Below are 17,899 nucleotides of genomic sequence, written 5' to 3' on the forward strand. Positions count from 1 at the left end.
TAAAAGATACTTAATTAGCCCTTTTCTAGTTTTTAAGCAGAAGATTAATAGCCCTGAGAATATGAGTTTATTGACTACCACCTAAGAGTGCCTGTCTCCTGGCCTGTACTCCTCTTTCCTTACGACATGAGCTTGTCACTGAGTAGCCTGCCTTTCTTCAATCATTACCTACTCGTGTTAGTTTGGAGGAGGAGAAACAGGTTTTGTGGGTTAGTGGTGGATTGCCATTGTGTGTGCTATCCTAATATAAAGTTACTGGATGTTACGGGGTAGACTTTAACAAGGAAATATCTGGACTACTCATTTCCTTACATAATAAATGTAAGAGAAATTTTGCAAAAAGCTTTGTAAATCACTGCTGTTGAGCAGTTATGAATCCATAGGATTCTTTCAGTGCACAACTACAAACAAAATGGGATGAGCTCCCTACATATTTGGAAAGTATAGGTGGTTCAGTGACGAAGTATGCAGGATTTTCTCACTGTGGACAAGTCTTGGCAAGACGTGTTTTTAAAAGTATTACAAAACGATTTTAGAGATATACTTCCAGTATGGGCTCTAAGGAAATAAGAATGATATATTGAGTTGAAAGTTGGGGGAAGGTCGGTTGTTGGTCCTAGGCTGTCTGGCCCGGCACCTAAGCGGAGGCAGCAGATCCATAGCTTCACCAGAGAGAGAGAAAGGACATGGTGGCCTGCTGCCAAACCCAAAACAACCCTCTCAGAAATTTGGATTAGATAATGTGGAGATAAATTGCTTGTCAGCAGCGAGGACTGAAGCTGAAGACTTACCAGAAAGGCTGGTGAGGCCAGGATCGCCATGTGCAAACTGAAGGGCTGAGCAAACGAGAAAAAAAAGCAATGTTTCTTGATAACTTTCTAGTACAGCTCCTGGACCTCTTTCTAAGATTACTTGAGTGTTTGTTTCTTTCATGGTTCAAATGACCCTAATTAAAACACAGGTTTTAGAAAACCCAGTCTTGTTTAGGATTTCATATTTTACCAGAGTGTGTTTCAACTCAGCTTAATAAATACTGTTGAACAAGTACTCTAAGCCAGGTTCATGGTACCAGAGTGGTCACAGAGGATGTCGAGGTGGGTAGAAGGCTCTGCCCTTGAGGAACCAAGAGACTTGTAGGAGGAAAGACTTATAAAAGTTCATAAAGTGGTGTGTGTGTGTGTGTGTGTGTGTACACGGATGGCTCTTGGGGAGGTGTTTAGGTTGAGGGAAGAGAATTCAGTGTTTGAGGCTATTAAAGGATAAGTTTGTTTGTCTGGTGGACTACAGTGTTGGGTGGGAGGTCATTCCAGGCATTGCACAGCTGCATGATATGCTTGGGGAGTTAAGATGGGTTTAGTTGTTAGTCCCATAGTCATTCATCATTAGGACATAAAGTGTGTAGTGGGCACTGATACTGCTACTGCTGCTAAGTCGCTTCAGTCGTGTCCGACTCTGTGCGACCCCGTAGACAGCAGCCCACCAGGCTCCGCCGTCCTTGGGATTCTCCAGGCAAGAGTACTGGAGTGGGTTGCCATTTCCTTCTCCAGTGCATGAAAGGGAAAAGTGAAAGTGAAGTCGCTCAGTCATGTCCGACTCCTAGCGACCCCATGGGTCTGCAGCCTACCAGGCTCCTCCACCCATGGGATTTTCCAGGCAAGAGTACTGGAGTGGGGTGCCATTGCCTTCTCCAGGGCACTGATAAGAAGTGAGCTAGTAAGAAAGTTACAGGCACTGGATGAGGAAAACTGGAATATCATACTTTGGACTCCAGACTGTTTCTCATTGGTGAAGATTTTAAGTAAGGGATGTATGATTTAGATTTTTATTTTAGAAAGATCACTCTTGGAACCAGTATAGTAGATGAATGAGCAATGGATGAGACTTTATCTGGAGGCTTTGGGAGGAGTCCAGGTGAGAGATTCTGAGATGGAAAAGAGGATGTGGATTCAGGGGTGATTTCAGGGGGTAGAATCATTATGAATTAGAGAGTGATTGCTTGTGGAGAAGAGAGATGGTCTGAGTCTGACTTGGATTTCTCATTTGGAGAGACTAGGGAATACAGAAAGAAGAGATTTATTAGAGAAGGTAATTAGTTCCCTGGAACAAGTAATCAAAATTTGCTTTGGGGGCATCCAGGTGAAAAATGTCCAGAAGCAACTGAACAGCTGTTTCGTGTGTGCCTGCTCTGTGTCCCCAGCACTGTAGGTGACAGACAGCTAACCTATGTAGGAACATGGCTGAGAAAAATGATAGGAACAAAAATGCCACCAGCAGCCAAATACAGATCTCAAAGACAAGGCACCAAAGTTAATTTTTAAAATACAGAAATATATAAAGTAGAAAGCTCCCCCATAACATCTCACCCTCACTTCCTAGGGGGGGCGTTGTTAACGGTTGGGGATATTCTACATCATATCAATATATTCTGTGTAGACATATACACACAGGTTTATTTTTCCTATAAATGTGTTCATATGTTTATATGTGTTTCTTTAACTTGAGTTTTTTCATTCATGATCATTTTTCCATGTCAGGATAGACAGATAAACAGGTAGATACATATAGATAGAGCAATATGCCTCTTTCTGTATAATTGGCACATAGTGTTGCATACTGTTGTTACACCATAATGTATATAATCTTTTTTTTTGGTTGATGAACTTTCATTAAATTGCTCTGTCAAGTCATGTTGAAGGAATATCCTTATATTTAATATATATTCTTGCATGGTCAAAGATATGCCTATTTTAAAACTTGATGTTGTCCTCCAAAAATGTATCAATTGACATTCCCAGTAACAGTGTACAAATGAAGCGTTTTTCCTTATGATTCCATTACATCTATCGGTCTTTTAAATTCTTGCAAATACAATTAGCAAAAAACACTAACTTTTTTTTAAACAATATTGAGAGGTAGATATCATTTCTATTTTATGGATGATAATACTGAGGCTTAGTAAACCACAATACAAAGTTGAGTCTTAACCCTTCAGAGAAGTTTCCCTTTGCCTTGTTAATATATTGATGGGGCTTTTTGAGATTACTTTTTCTTTATTGTCAAATTCATATTTCATAGTTCTTTTTGAGTCAATTTTCTGTCTCCTTGACTATTAAAATATAGATGTTGCATTATGGGTTTCTTATAATTAACAATTAATTTGAGGGATGATACTTTGAGATTGTACAAATATTTCCTCACCACCTTTCACCCAGTGGTATTACATCCGTGGATAATCGTGCCTAAATCTGTTATATTGGTGAACACAAGTAAAAATTTTTTTCTAATTCTGCTATATTTAATTTAGGAAAAAAGCTTATGTTGAAATAGCGACAGGACTGAATATGGTTCTTTTTCAGGTTTTTTTTTTTTTTTTTAAAGCAGTTAGTCCTAAGGAAAAGTTTTAGATACTTTATTTTAGAACATAGGAACATAATGAATGCTTAAAACTGTTTGACTGGTGAAGCACAGTTAAAAATGCTTTTTTTTTCTTTTTTAAATTCAGCTAAAACTGTATCTAAATTTACCATTTGGGGCATCTTTGTGGTGAAGCAGACTGTATTGTTGAAGACCAGTGGTAAGCTAATTTATGCCAACACTGAAGTTAAAACCAGGAAAAAAAGTCTTCCATGGATAATTTGTTTTGTACCTTAGAAGTAATATCTTTATTTTGCAGTTTATTTTTAGTTTTGGTACTATAATAAGGATCTGGTGATTGTGGGATATATGAACATGGTGCTTACCCAATTACTTAGAGGGGTATTTATAAAAAAAAGTCCCTTAAAGGTTTTAGTTCCTGGAACTTAAGGAGTGGCAGTTGATAAAGCCTGACTGCTTTGCTGAGTCTCTTTAGGATGTATGTACTTACATTTTCTAAAGGATTTTTAAAGCATGTTTTAAAAATATTTGCACATTCTGGTAAATATTTTATAGCTCTTGAAAAATAAAGTTTCTGAAAAATCTGTATTGTTTACAAATATGCTTCCATAGTGTTAATTTTTGCACATTCTGGTAAATATTTTATAGCTCTTGAAAAATAAAGTTTCTGAAAAATCTGTATTGTTTACAAATATGCTTCCATAGTGTTAATTTCCAGAGTGGACCTTAATAAGAAACTCATATTTTGATGACATCTGATCATACTAATTTCTTCTCCTTGCATTCAAAGAGATAATGTCACACTTGTTCTTTGCCAGGGAAGTTCAGTGGAAGCCTTTTCTTCTCTTCTGATTTAGTTCTAAAATATATTCTCCCAATCCTCACCCCCTCATACTAGTAACCTGAGGGATAATTTGAAAGAAAGATTGTTTTAAGGTAAGCAAGTTGCCTTTTAATGTCCCTAGAGGAAGAAACTTTTCTTTTTAAAATACAAATTTTAAAAATAATTAGAACAATAATTTTATTTATGTATAACAGTAATTTAAAATTTGCTTTATATTTTATTTATATTTATTTTATTATAAAGTAACATGTATCATAAAATCATACCTTTTCATGGTAGAAAAATTAATAATAATCTATGCCATTCAGAAGGGTTTCAATATTTACAGAGTACCTCTTCTTTCTATCTCTTGTCTCCTCCTAATCCCCAGTTCTACCACCAAGATTTAACTACTATTAAAATTTTGCTTTCTTTTTATTATATTTGTTGATCAGTATGAAAGATAAGGAATTTAGCCCTTCTTCATTGCCTCCTCTCCTCACAATTTTTAGTTTTTCTTGTGGTTACATTGAAAACTTAAATAATATACCTCCTCCTGCTTTTTCTTTTATTTATAATTATAGTAAAATGTTTTAATTTGACTATCTTAACCATTTTTAAGTGTACAGTTGAGTAGTGTTAACTATATTCACATTGTTATATGACCAATCTCCAGAACTTTTTCATTTTGCAAAACTGAAGTTACATATTAACTCTTCCATCCTCCTCCAACCCCCAACCCCTGGCAACTACTATTCTATTTTCTGTTTCTATGAATTTGACTCCTCTAGATGCTTCATATACATGGAGTCATACAGTATTTGTCTTTTGGTGGCTGGCTTATTTCACCTTCAAGATTTATTCATATTGTAGCATGTATGAGAATTTACTTTCTTTTTAAGGCTGAATAATACTTCTTTTTGTTTGTGTATCACATTTAGTTTATGTATTCATCTGTCAGTGAACACTTGGGTTGCCTCTACCTTTTGGCCATTGTAAATAATGCTGCTATGAATGTGGGTGTACAAATATCTGTTGGATTCCCTGCTTTCAGTTCCTTTGGATATATGTAGCCAGAAGAGGAATTACTAGATCATATGGAAATACTTTTTTAAATTTTTTGAGGAACATCCATACTGTTTTCTATAGCTGCTGCACCATTTTACATTCCCCCCGATAGTACACAGGGCACCAGTTTCTCCACATCTTTGATTACGCTTGTTATTCTAGGTTTTTGATAGTAGCCATCCTGATGGATGTGAGGTGACATTTTATTGTGATTTTTTTCTATTGGTTTGTAGTTGATTTACAGTGTAGTTTGTTGTGTTAATTTCTGCCCTATCATTATGGTTTTGATTTGCATTTTTCTGGTAATTAGTGATGATAAACATTTTTTCTTAAGCTTGTTGGCCATTTCTATATACTGTTTGGAAAAGTGTCTGTTCAAGTCCTTTGACTATTTTTAAATTCAGGGTTTTTTTTTTTCTTGTTCCCTGCTTTTATATTTAATTATTAGTTTTAGATAAGAGTGTTGACTCTCCATTAGGAAAGACATGTTTTTGAATTTATACTTCCTTTTGCTTTCTCGTGTCTTGCTTTTTCTTGTTAATTTTTACATTGTAAGGGTTTATAACATTATTCTGTTCTTTAACTCATATTTTTTAAAGCAATTTTAAGAAAGCACTTATAATAAATGCTTATGTAAGTGTGATGCACTTGAAAAACAAAGAAGTGTGGTTAGATGTTTAGAGAGGGAAAAGTAATTTTGTGTCAGTAAAACTTCTCTCTTCAAAGGGTTCCAGTTAACTTTAATTTTGGGGGCTGGTATGTTTTCTTCATCAATTTTATCCCATCTGTTTTCAATCATCTAGGATTTTTTCATACTTTCTAGTCTGCTGCTGATGCCCTTTTTGTTTTCTAAGACTTTGATGAACTTGTCATTTTCAATTTTCTGTCATTTCAGTGGGCCCTTAGAATGAAAGGGGCTTCCTTGGTGGCTCAGACAGTAAATAATCTGCCTACAATGTGGAAGACCTGGGTTCAGTCCCTGTGTCGGGAAGATCTCCTGGACAAGGGGATGGCAAACCACTCCTATATTCTTGCCTGGAGAATTCCATGAAGAGAGAAGCCTGGTGGGTCACAGTCCATGGGGTCACAAAGAGTTGGACACGACTGAGAGACTAATACTTTAACTCAGAAAGGATATAGATGTTTGTTCCCTCCACCATATTAAACAATCTGTGTGTTGTCTTTAGAAAGCTGGGTTGTTTTCATCTAATAAGGTTCCACTTTTATTTAAAGTGTTATATGAATACATGAAGTTTTAAAAGTTGTTGAACACATTAAGGGTATGCTGTATGCTAGGTTGGTCTTCCCTGGTGCGTCGGTGGTAAAGAATCCACCTGCTGGTGCAGGAGACGCAGATTCGATCCCTGAGTTGGGAGGATCCCTTGGAGAAGGAAATGGCAACCAGTCCAGTATTTTTCCCTGTGAAATCCCAGGACTTGCAGGCTGCAGTCCGTGGGATCAAAAAGAGCCAGACACAACTTGGCGACTAAACAACAAACAATATGCTAGATACTATTCTAAGTATTACAAGCATGAATTCACTTGACACATTAAATCTTTAAGATACCATAGGAGATAATATTATTCTCATTTTATAGGTGAGGAAATTGAGCCAACAGAGAAGTCAAATAATTCACTTAAGACCATACAGCTGGTAAGTGATAGAGCCTGGATTCAAACCCAAACATACCAGATTTAGCTCTCATGTCTTAACCATTATACTATGGATACCTCGAATATGTCATTCCTCCTTTGTGGAATGCTTTTTAGTTTACATTTCCTCGTGCTTTTTTTCGAGTCCAACATATGACACCTCCATTCACTCAACATATATTAATTGAGCATCCATTCTGGGCCAGATGTTGTTTTAGATACTGGTGATACAGCGATGAGCAAAACAAAATGCTTGCTCTCATGGATTTTACATTTAGTTGGGGAAATACGTATACTTTTTATGTGCTGGCAATGTATTTTCTCTGAAAAAAAAAATTAGTTTCATGTACTAAATTGTACAGGCTCCTCTGTCCATGGGGATTCTCCAGGCAAGAATACTGGAGTGGGTTGCCATTCCCTCCTCCAGGGGATCTTCCCAACCCAGGGATCAAACCCGGGTCTCCCGAGTTACAGGTGGCTTCTTTACCATCTGAGCCACCTGGGAAGCCCATGTACTAAATTAGACTCATTAAATCTCTGAAACAAGGATTATAGTTTTTATTAGCCAGTCTCTTAAAAGTTAGATTGACTTATTATACGCATTATGCTTTTGTCACAAAATAACATCTGACGGTAGCTATGCCTTGGGTGGGTGCTGTTGTGGGAGGTAGTGTCGCAGATGAGCATTCAGGTGGTTTTTTCAGGAGTACTTTTGGGGTTGACAGCTATGGAAGATAAGGGAGGGAAGGAAGCAAGCTTAGGTAGGAAAATATCAAGATGCTGTGAAGTCTCAACAGAAACCTTAGCTCACCCTCCAGGGAGTTCTAAAGATGAATTGGCACTTCATAGCTTTTGCAGGTCACGTGTAGGACCTTTATACTGAATTGGTCATTGGTTGTGGGCTGACCAGGAAGGGGCTTTGACTATAGATGAGGAGTCACATCTCTGAAAGAGGCTGAAGATTGGGGATGTCTGCTGGTAGCATTCTCGGCAGCTGGTATGACAGGTGCTCTATTGCTAATGGGGAATTCTGAAGGTGGGGTGGAGAGGGGAATGGTCAGATCACAGCATCCACAAGTGTCATTAGGAGATATGGATTTGAATTCATTTTCTGTTTCCTAACTGTGAAACTCTGACAAATATTCCTTTGTGCTTTGCTTTTTAAATCTGTAAAACAGGATTAGTTTGACAGTTATTATGAAAATCATATTACCTGTTTGTTCACCTGAACAAACACCTGAAACATACTAAAGAATCTGTACATGTTATTATAGGCTAAGGAAACATAAACAGGGGTATTTCCTTGTCAGTTCAGTCGCTCAGTCGTGTCCGACTCTTTGCAACGCCATGGACTGCAGCACGCCAGGCCTCCCTGTCCTTCACCAACTCCCAGAGTTTACTCAAACTCATGTCCATTGAGTCGGTGATGCCATCCAACCATCTTATCCTCTGTTGTCCCTTTCTCCTGCCTTCAGTCTTTCCCAGCAATCAGGGTCTTTTCAAATGAGTCAGTTCTTCGCATCAGGTGGCCAAAGTATTGGAGTTTTCAGCTTCAGCATCAGTCCTTCCAATGAATATTCAGGACTGATTTCCTTTAGGATGGACTGGTTGGATCTCCTTGCAGTCCAAGGGATTCTCAAGAGTCTTCTCCAACACCACAGTTCAAAAGCATCAATTCTTTGGCACTCAGCTTTCTTTATAGTCTTCACAGTCCAACTCTCACATCCATTCATGACTACTGGAAAAACCGTAGCTTTGACTAGACGGACTTTTGTTGGCAAAGTAATATCTCTGCTTTTTAATATGCTGTCTAGGTTGGTCATAGCTTTTCTTCCAAGGAGCAAGCGTCTTTTAATTTCATGGCTGCAGTCACCATCTGCAGTGATTTTGGAGCCCAAGAAAATAAAGTCTGTCAGTATTTTCACTGTTTCCCCATCTATTTCCCATGAAGTGATGGGACCAGATGCCATGATCTTAGTTTTCTGAACGTTGAGCTTTAAGCCAACTTTTTCACTCTCCTCTTTCACTTTCATCAAGAGGCTCTTTAGTTCTTCTTCGCTTTCAAGAGTACACTTTTTAGACGATGGATGTCTCCTACAAAATACTACTTCTACATTCAGTTAAGAAATATTTGAATCCCTATTGTGTATATAAAATAGTTATGTGAATATATTAAAGAGTCAAGAATTTTTTATCTTCCAGTTTATAATTTAGCTAAGGATGTGTGTATATAATTAATTGAATGACAAAAAATGGAGCATAAGATACAGGTTGGGCAGGTTTAGAAGTGTAGACCATTGGGCTTATGTGGTTGAAAAAGGTTTAATGGAAGGTGATGTTGAAGAAAAATTTCCGCCTCCCTCCTTAAACTGAGGAAGTGACATGATTAAAACTTGGATCATCAAAGTCTTATGTATGGGGGTTGTGAGTACAGGTATCTGTAATAGAGTGTTTGTGCTGGAAATGGTGGGATCCCGTTGAGAACAGAAATTGGAAGCAGCTTATCGAGAGTATTAAATAGCACAAAGAGAGCTGAAATTACAGATTTAGGGGATACTTACATAAAGTTAATAGATAAAACACTAAAAGTGAATTAGGTTTCAGAAAGAGAAAGACAGAGAAGGAATATGAGAGAAGGTGTGAAGAATATCTTATGGTTGAAGACAGAAGGAGACTTAAGCGTTCAGAATGGTAGAAAGGAAGACAGGGAAGCAGACTGTTACGAAAGCCAAGGCAAGAGAGTTCTAAGAGGCAGGGGCATGAAACGATGATATGCTTAGGAAGAGAATCATTTTCAAGAAAAGGCCGTTCCCTTTCCATGTGTGGCTCTCTGCTAAGCTTCTGTAGAGCCTCTGAAGACTGGAGTTTTAACTTTTTTTTTGCGACTAACAATTTTAATACCTTACTTCTTACTCCACCTTCTGTGTTCCATCTACCCATGTCAGTTCACACAGTCTCTAACACATTTCCTTCCTCGGTTCAACAGCTACTTATCGAATACCCGTTCTGTGCTAGACATTGTGTTGGCCACAAGGAATATAATGAACAAAACTCCTACTTTCATCAAGCTTACATTTTAGCTGGGGTAGATGGTGGACTCTAAACATTGGTTTATATGTCCAATGGTAGAAAAGGTAGGTCAGAGGGGCAGCAAGGGCCAGTTCCTACAGGGCCTTGTAGACCCTGCTGGGGGCTTTGGGTTTCCCTTTACTTTTGGGAAAGGCATTTGGAAAGTTTAAAGCAAAGGAAAGACATGAATGACATTAATTGTGTAAAACCCTTATGAAAGAGTCTGGCACATGGAGATTGCCATATATTAGTCATTGAGTCTATTTGACTTTCCTTGGAAAGGATGACTGTGGCTGGCTACTCCGTGGGGATTAGATCACAGGGAGTCTTCTCATGGCTCCTTGGAGGAAAACCCAGGCTTTTTTTCTAAAACATTTTGTTGTGTTTTTGAGTCTTGTAGTAAATAGCTGCTTGGTGGATTTATTTAGGTGTTATGACTTATCTAACAATAATATAAAAATAAATGCACATTTATGTCTATTCCTTTGTTTTTGGGGTGTCTACCTTATAATATGAATTATATTCTACAACCAGTTTTGGGGATTGGGTTGCTAATCTGGGTGGTTAGTCTGTGGAAGTTAAGGCTGAGGAAGAGGACGTGACAGATCCTTATTAAATTTTTGAAGGGCCATCTCTTTGATGAAGATAGACTTCTAGGGGAGGGGAGACTAGGGATTAGAGACTGTAAGATATTTCAGTTAGGTATAATCCAGAAAGTGACCAATAATAGAGCTACTTGTCTGTGGAGTATAGTGCTCACAAAAGAGTGAGCTGATAACTAGCATTAAAGCAAAAGTGGACCTCCTATTTGTTAAAGCAGGTAGGGTGGGCTTCTTGAATGAGGAGGGGAGATTAAATTAAGGTTTCTCACAAAACCACTGTTTTTATTTTTAAGCATTATTAAGGATTGGTGTTTTATTTTTTATAGAGATAGTTTACTGGGAGTGACGCATGTTGATGCCCACACAGAATCTCTGAAGTCCATCAGATCATCAGGCATTATTAGTCACTCTCTAACTTAAAACTCCTTTTTCTTTTTCAGGGATATCATGATAACACATTTTGAACCTTCAATATCCTTCGAGGGTCTTTGTAATGAGGTTCGAGACATGTGTTCTTTTGACAACGAACAACTTTTCACCATGAAATGGATAGATGAGGAAGGTGAGTGGCAAAGAGAGGGCTGCCTGTGTGAGCATTCGATTTCAGATGCCATTCTGTCATTTGTTTTTAAAGTGTAGTAAAAATTCTAATTAATATAAGGAGGGAAAGGTATATTAGAAATTTGATGCCATTCTTGTTTTCCCTCAAGCGTTTAAAAGAGTGCCAGAGGGGCACTTCCCTAGCGGCTCAGTGATAAAGAATCCGAGTGCCAATGCAGGAGGCACAGGTTCTATTCCCAGTCGTGGAAGATCCTCCAGGCCACAGAGCAACTAAGCCTGTTCACCGCAACTATTTGAGCCTGTGCTCTAGGGCCCGTGAGCTGCAATTGCTGAAGCCCACACACCCTAGAGCCTGTGCTCAGCAACAAGAGAAGCCACTGCAATGAGAAGCCGTCACACCACAACCAGAGAGCATAGCCCCTACTTGCTGCAATTAGAGAAAAGCTGGCACAGTAACACAGACTCAGCACAGCCAAAATTAATTAATTAATTAATTTAAAAAGTGATTGTGACAACCATTATTTCAAAGGTGGTGGCAGAAATTTATTTATTTATTTATTTTAATGTGATTTGAGTGTGCAGAGTCTTAGTTGGGGCACGTGGCATCTTTAGTTGCTGCTCGCGATCTCTTGGGTGCAGCATGTGGGATGTAGTTCCCTGAGCAGGGATCAGACTTGGGCCCCCTGCATTGGGAGCTGAGTCTTAACCACGGGACCACCAGGGAAGCCCTAGAAACTTAATTCTTTAGTGACTTGTACACAGAAAGCATTTATTTTATATCTGTGTGCTGAGAAGGGATACTTTTTATCCTCAAACTCCACAGGGAGATGGATTTACGAAAAACAAGTGTGACGGTCAAACCTGAATGCATAGGAGTCTCAGAATAAGAAAGAGACAGCATTCACATATGCCTGAAATATCTGCAAAGTTTGAAATAAACCTCTAACAGAGTAAAAGCTTTTGAAGAGGAGTAGGTGAGAGGAGAACCAGAAAGAAATAGAGAAAAAAGAAAGTATAAGATATAAAAAGGCATGAAGGTATGAAGAACATGGTGTGTGGGGAAGGGCAATAATTCACTAAGTTGAAAGAACGGGGAGGCCTCCTCCTCTTGGTCCCATTATTGAACTTGAGTTGGAAGAGGCAAGTCTGGTCTCAAAGTGAAAGTGAAAGCATTAGTCACACTTAGTCATGTCTGACTCTTTGCAACCTCATGGACTGTAGCCTGCCAGGCTCCTCTGTCCATGGGATTCTTCAGGCAAGAATACTGGAGTGGGTTGCCATTCCCTTCTCCAGGGGATCTTCCCAACCCAGGGATCGAACCTGGGTCTCCTGTATTGCAGGTGGATTCTTTACCATTTGAGCCACCAGGGAACAGAGGTAAAACCACTACCAGGTCACCCCCAGCTGGCCACCACCAGAAGGAGGGGGGCTGTGATCCAGAGGAACCAGCACAGTTGAGAACTCTGCTCTGAAACTACAGATGATAGTTTAAGAGAACATTTTGAGAAATGGGGCACACTGACAGATCGAGCAGTGATGAGAGACGCCCAAACAAAACATTCTAGGACTTTTAGTCTTATGACTTACTCAAGCGTTGAAGAGGTGGATGTGGCAATGAGTGCAGCACCACACGAGGTTGCTGGGTGTTTGGTGAAACCAGAGAGCTGTTTCTGGAGGATTCTGTAGAGCCTAATGCCCTTTTGAAAGCAAAGAAAATTTTTGTTTATGGTATTAAAGAAGATACAGAAGAATATGAGCGACTGCTTTGAAAAGTATGGCAAGATTGAAACCATAGAAGTTATGGAAGACAGGGTGGAGGAAAGAGAGGATTTGCTTTTGTAACTTTTAAAAAATATTTATTTACTTATTTATTTGACTGCATCGGGCCTTAGTTGCAGCATGGGGGATCTTTCATTGCGGTGCACAGACTCTAGTTGAGGCGTGTAAGCTCGGTAGTTGGAGTGTGCAGGCTTAGTTGCTTCTCGGCATGTGGGGTGTTAGTTCCCTAAACAGGGATCAAACCTGCGTCTCCTGTGTTGCAAGGTGGATTCTTAACCACTGGACCACCAGGGAAGTCCGTGCTTTTGTAACTTTTGATGATCATGATACAGTTGATAAAATTGGTGTTCAGAAATACCACACTGTTAATGGGTGAACTGTGACATGAAAAAGGCCCTTCCTAAACAAGAAATGCAATCTGTGGATCACAAAGAGGTCATGAAGGTGGATCTGGCAACTTTGTGGGTTGTGGTGGAAACTTTGGAGGTGGTGGAGAGTTTTTGTATTTAATGTGTTAACCGGAAGCCATGGAGGCCTAGTTACACTAACGCTCCTTTTTAAAATATAGCTCCCCCTGCCAGGAAATAATTAAAATACTACTCAATTGCTATTCAGATCAGATGCTGATTATTCATAAGGGCTATTATTGCTGGCCCAAAAGGGCTTTTTAAAAATTGAGATTTTATGTTAATTCATTTTAAAAAAAATGACTTCTGAGGGAGAGATGCTTAAGATAAAGCTAGTTTCTAAATTATTTTTTAAATCAGTTAATTTTCAAAGTTAAGAATGGGGAGTGCTAAGGAACTTGGGCTAGATCCTTGCTACTTGAAGTACAGTCTGTGGTACTTAATAGAAAAGGGGACTCTCCAGCCCCATCACTGAATCAGAATCTACATTTTAACAGGATCTACAGGTGAGCTGCATGACTATTACAGTTTGAGAAGCATAGGACTAGATCCCAAAAGGCTTTGCAAACCACATTAGCCTTTATTTTACATGATGAAATGTCACTGAAGTATAGTTGAAAGATGCCTGAATATGCTAGTTTTGTGTAATGGTTCTCAGTTAATTGTAATACCCATGGAATTTGATTTTAAGGAATCTCATTTTAATATTTAATTCAATACTTGGGGCTGGCTATTTCTGTATTCACTGATATGAAGAGCCCTGAAAAGATATTTTTCTAGCTTCAAGCTCTGGATAAACTGAAGTCCATTCTCACTTTTTAAGACATTTTTTAAAGTTTCTCTGAAGTAATCCATGTTTACTGTTTGGGGGGGAAAAATAGTAGAGATGATTATGAAATTTAAAAAATCTTCTGTTTGCCCTTTATCCTGTCTCTTCCCTCACCAGCCCTGGTCCTAAGGGAGGAAACCACAGCTTAGTGTATATCATTCTAGATATATCCTATGCATATATAAATATTCTCATTTCTGTACATCACTGATAAACAGCTTATTTCACACAAAAAGAAATATGTGCAAGCCAGTGAACTTTTTTTTTTTTTAATTTATTTACTTTAGTTGGGGGCTAATTACTTTACAATATTGTAATAGTTTTTGCCATACATTGACATGAATCAGCTATGGGTTTACATGTGTTCCCCTTCCTCAGTGAACTTTTATAATGAGTATTGGACATTGTTTCATTTCCCTATACATCAGTCTGTATCAGTATCTTTTTTATAACACTGTGAAATATTCCATATTGTAGATATTTCATGATTTATTTAATATTTGATTGATGTACACTGGACTATTTCGAGATTTTGGCTAGTATATAATAAACATTTTTATATGCAAATTTCTTCTGTTGTATGGGACTCTCTCAGTAGCAAATGCACACAGTATGCATATTGTAAATTTTGGTAGCTAGTGACAGTTTGCTCTCTAAGAAAGTTAAACCAGTTTGTGGCACAGCTACATTGAATGAAAATGTCCCTTCACTCTTGCCTACACCAGCCTCAGATATTATGTCTTTAACATTTGGGCTCCAAAATCACTGCAGATGGTGACTGCAGCCATGAAATTAAAAGACACTTGCTCCTTGGAAGAAAAGTTATGACCAACCTAGATAGCATATTAAAAAGCAGAGTTAGTACTCTGCCAGCAAAGATCTGTCTAGTCAAGGTAGACAGACAGTAGTTATGGTTTTTCCAGTAGTTATGTGTGGATGTGAGAGTTGGACTATAAAGAAAACTGAGCGCCGAAGAATTGATGCTTTTGAACTGTGGTATTGGAGAAGACTCTTGAGAGTCCCTTGGACTGCAAGGAGATCCAACCAGTCCATCCTAAAGGAGATCAGTCCTGGGTGTTCATTGGAAGGACTGATGCTGAAGCTGAAACTCCAGTACTTTGGCCACCTGATGTGAAGAACTGTCTCATTTGAAAAGATCCTGATGCTGGAAAAGATTGAAAGGGGGAGGAGAAGGGGACAACAGAGGATGAGATGGTTGGATGGCATCACCCACGCAATGGACATGAGTTTGAGTAAGCTCCGGGAGTTGGTGATGGACAGGGAAGCCTGGCATGCTGCAGTCCATGGGATCGCAAAGAGTCGGACATAACTGAGCAACTGAACTGAACATTTTTTAAAATCTAATAAGTGAAATGCTAGCTTTGTATTTTATATTTTGTACTATTTAAGAGTAAGACTGAAAAAAAAAAAAAGAGGAAGACTGAGTTTTCTCATCTATTCAACTACTTTTTGACCTTCTCTATCTAAAGGTTTGTTTAAATATTGTAAATTATAAATGATGTGGATATTTCATAATATGTCTTCAGTCTGAAAGTGAGACTATATAATTTTGCACAGTGCATAGAATATAGCTAGCATAGACAATTCCCTGGGGGTCCAGTGGTTAGGACTTGGTGCTTTCATTGCATGGCCTGGATTCAATTACTGGTCAGGGAACTGTGATTCCCTAAGCCATACAGCGTGGCCAAGAAAAAAGGAAATGCAAAAGAAAAATATAGTTAGCATCAATATACTGTTTCTTACCCAAGTCAGTGTTATTTTAATCCTGTTTTGATCATTTCTTTTTATTTATTCGCCATGTAGTGCTTTTGCATTCAGTGATTTTCAAACTGTAGTGCATATAGAAGCCACTATATAATGTGGGTTTTTTTTTTTTTTAAAGAAGCATATTTATTTTATCTATTTATTTTGGCCATGCTGCACAGCTTGTGGGATCTTAATTCCCCAGCCAGGGATTGAACTAGAGCCCTCAGCAATGATCGTAGGGAGTCCTAACCACTGGACCACTGAGGAATTCCCTAGATAATGCGTTTTATTTAAAAGAAATTGGTTTTAGGACTTCCCTGGCAGTCCAGTGGTTAAGAATCCAAGCTTCCACTGCAGGGGGCACAGGTTCGATTGCTGGTCAGAGAACTAGGATCCAGCATGCCGTGTGATGTGCCCCCCAAAATAAATAAAAATATAAATGAATGAAATTGGTTTAGAAGCATTCCATTTTAAATTGTCTTGGTACCTTTATAGTTTGTATCATCTTTGCCTGGAGAGTTCTCTTCCAAGATTGTCACATGGTTGTCTCTTTCTTATCATTCAGGTCTTAATTCAGATATCATGTTCTTCCAGATCCCCTATTCTTCTTCTGAACCCCATTCACTTTGTATCTTGTTTGTGTAGACTATAAGCTCCATGAAAGCAGAGATGCTGGCTTTTCTGTGAAGTTCCAGTGTCTAGAGAAGTACTCAGTAATCAGTTCAGTTTAGTTCAGTCACTCAGTCGTGTCTGACTCTTTGCAACCCCATGGACTGCAGCACTCCAGGCCTCCCTGTCCTTCACCAACTCCCAGAGCTTACTCAAACTCATGTCTGTTGAGTCGGTGATGCCATCCAACCATCTCATCCTCTGTCATCCCCTTCTCCTCCCGCCTTCAATCTTTCCCAGCATCAGTCTTTTCTTTTTTTTTTTCTTTTAATAAATTTATTTATTTTAGTTGGGGGCTAGTTACTTTACAATATTGTAGTAGTTTTTGCCATACATTGACATGAATCAGCCATGGGTTTACATGTGTTCCCCTTCCCGGACCCCCCACCCAACTCCCTCCCCATCCCATCCCTCTGGGTCATCCCATTGCCCCAGCCCTGAGCATTTGTCTCATGCATCGAACATGGAATGGTGTTCTGTTTCACATATGATAATATACATGTTTCAATGCTATTGTCCCAGAACGTCCCACCCTCACCTTCTCCCTCAGAGTCCATAAGACTGTTCTATGCATCTGTGTCTCTTATTCTGTCTCGCATATAGGGTTATCGTTACCATCTTTCAAATTCCATATATATGCATTAGTATACTGTATTGGTGTTTTTCTTTCTGGCTTACTTCACTCTGTATAATGGGCTCCAGTTTCATCCATCTCAATAGAACCGATTCAAATGTATTTTTTTTTTAATGGCTGAGTAATATTCCATTGTGTATATGTACCACAGCTTCCTTATCCATTCGTCTGCTGATGGACATCTAGGTTGCTTCCATGTCCTGGCTATTGTAAACAGTGCTGCGATGAACATTGGGGTACACGCATCTCTTTCAATTCTTGTTTCCTCTGTGTGTATGCCCAGCAGTGGGATTGCTGGGTCATATGGCAGTTCTATTCCCAGTTTTTTAAGGAATCCCCTGCAGCTGAATTCCAGAAAAATAAATGACCCAATCAAAAAATGGGCCAAAGAACTAAACACATTTCTCCAAAGAAGACATACAGATGGCTAACAAACACATGAAAAGATGCTCAACATCACTCATTATTAGAGAAATGCAAATCAAAACCACAATGAGGTACCATTTCACACCAGTCAGAATGGCTGCTATCCAAAAGTCTACAAGCAATAAATGCTGGAGAGGGTGTGGAGAAAAGGGAACCCTCTTACACTGTTGGTGGGAATGCAAACTAGTACAGCCACTATGGAGAACAGTGTGGAGATTCCTTAAAAAACTGGGAATA

The 17,899-nt window shown here is 38.7% G+C and overlaps 1 protein-coding gene across 7 annotated transcripts in view; it reads left to right on the top strand.

The window, feature by feature from the left end:
* PRKCI (protein kinase C iota) overlaps positions 1-17,899 on the top strand; it is a 67,263-nt gene that overhangs the window by 3,274 nt on the left and 46,090 nt on the right. For 2 of the 7 annotated variants that reach the window (XM_081570872.1, XM_081570866.1), the window contains exon 2: positions 11,031-11,152. The exons of 1 other annotated variant lie outside the window; for it this stretch is intronic. Coding sequence is in view for 5 of the 6 variants with exons in the window: in XM_081570866.1 (XP_081426992.1) it covers positions 11,031-11,152 (122 nt within the window). In the remaining variant the exon portion in view is untranslated. Of the gene's footprint in view, positions 1-3,502; positions 3,575-6,161; positions 6,331-6,864; positions 6,921-11,030; positions 11,153-17,899 lie in introns of all 7 variants that reach the window. 4 more of the 7 variants (XM_081570870.1, XM_081570867.1, XM_081570869.1 and 1 more) reach the window with 4 other exon arrangements.

Source organism: Giraffa tippelskirchi, chromosome 2 (assembly GCF_054371585.1).
Source record: "Giraffa tippelskirchi isolate mGirTip1 chromosome 2, T2T-mGirTip1v1.2.pri, whole genome shotgun sequence".
Taxonomy (NCBI): domain Eukaryota; kingdom Metazoa; phylum Chordata; class Mammalia; order Artiodactyla; family Giraffidae; genus Giraffa; species Giraffa tippelskirchi.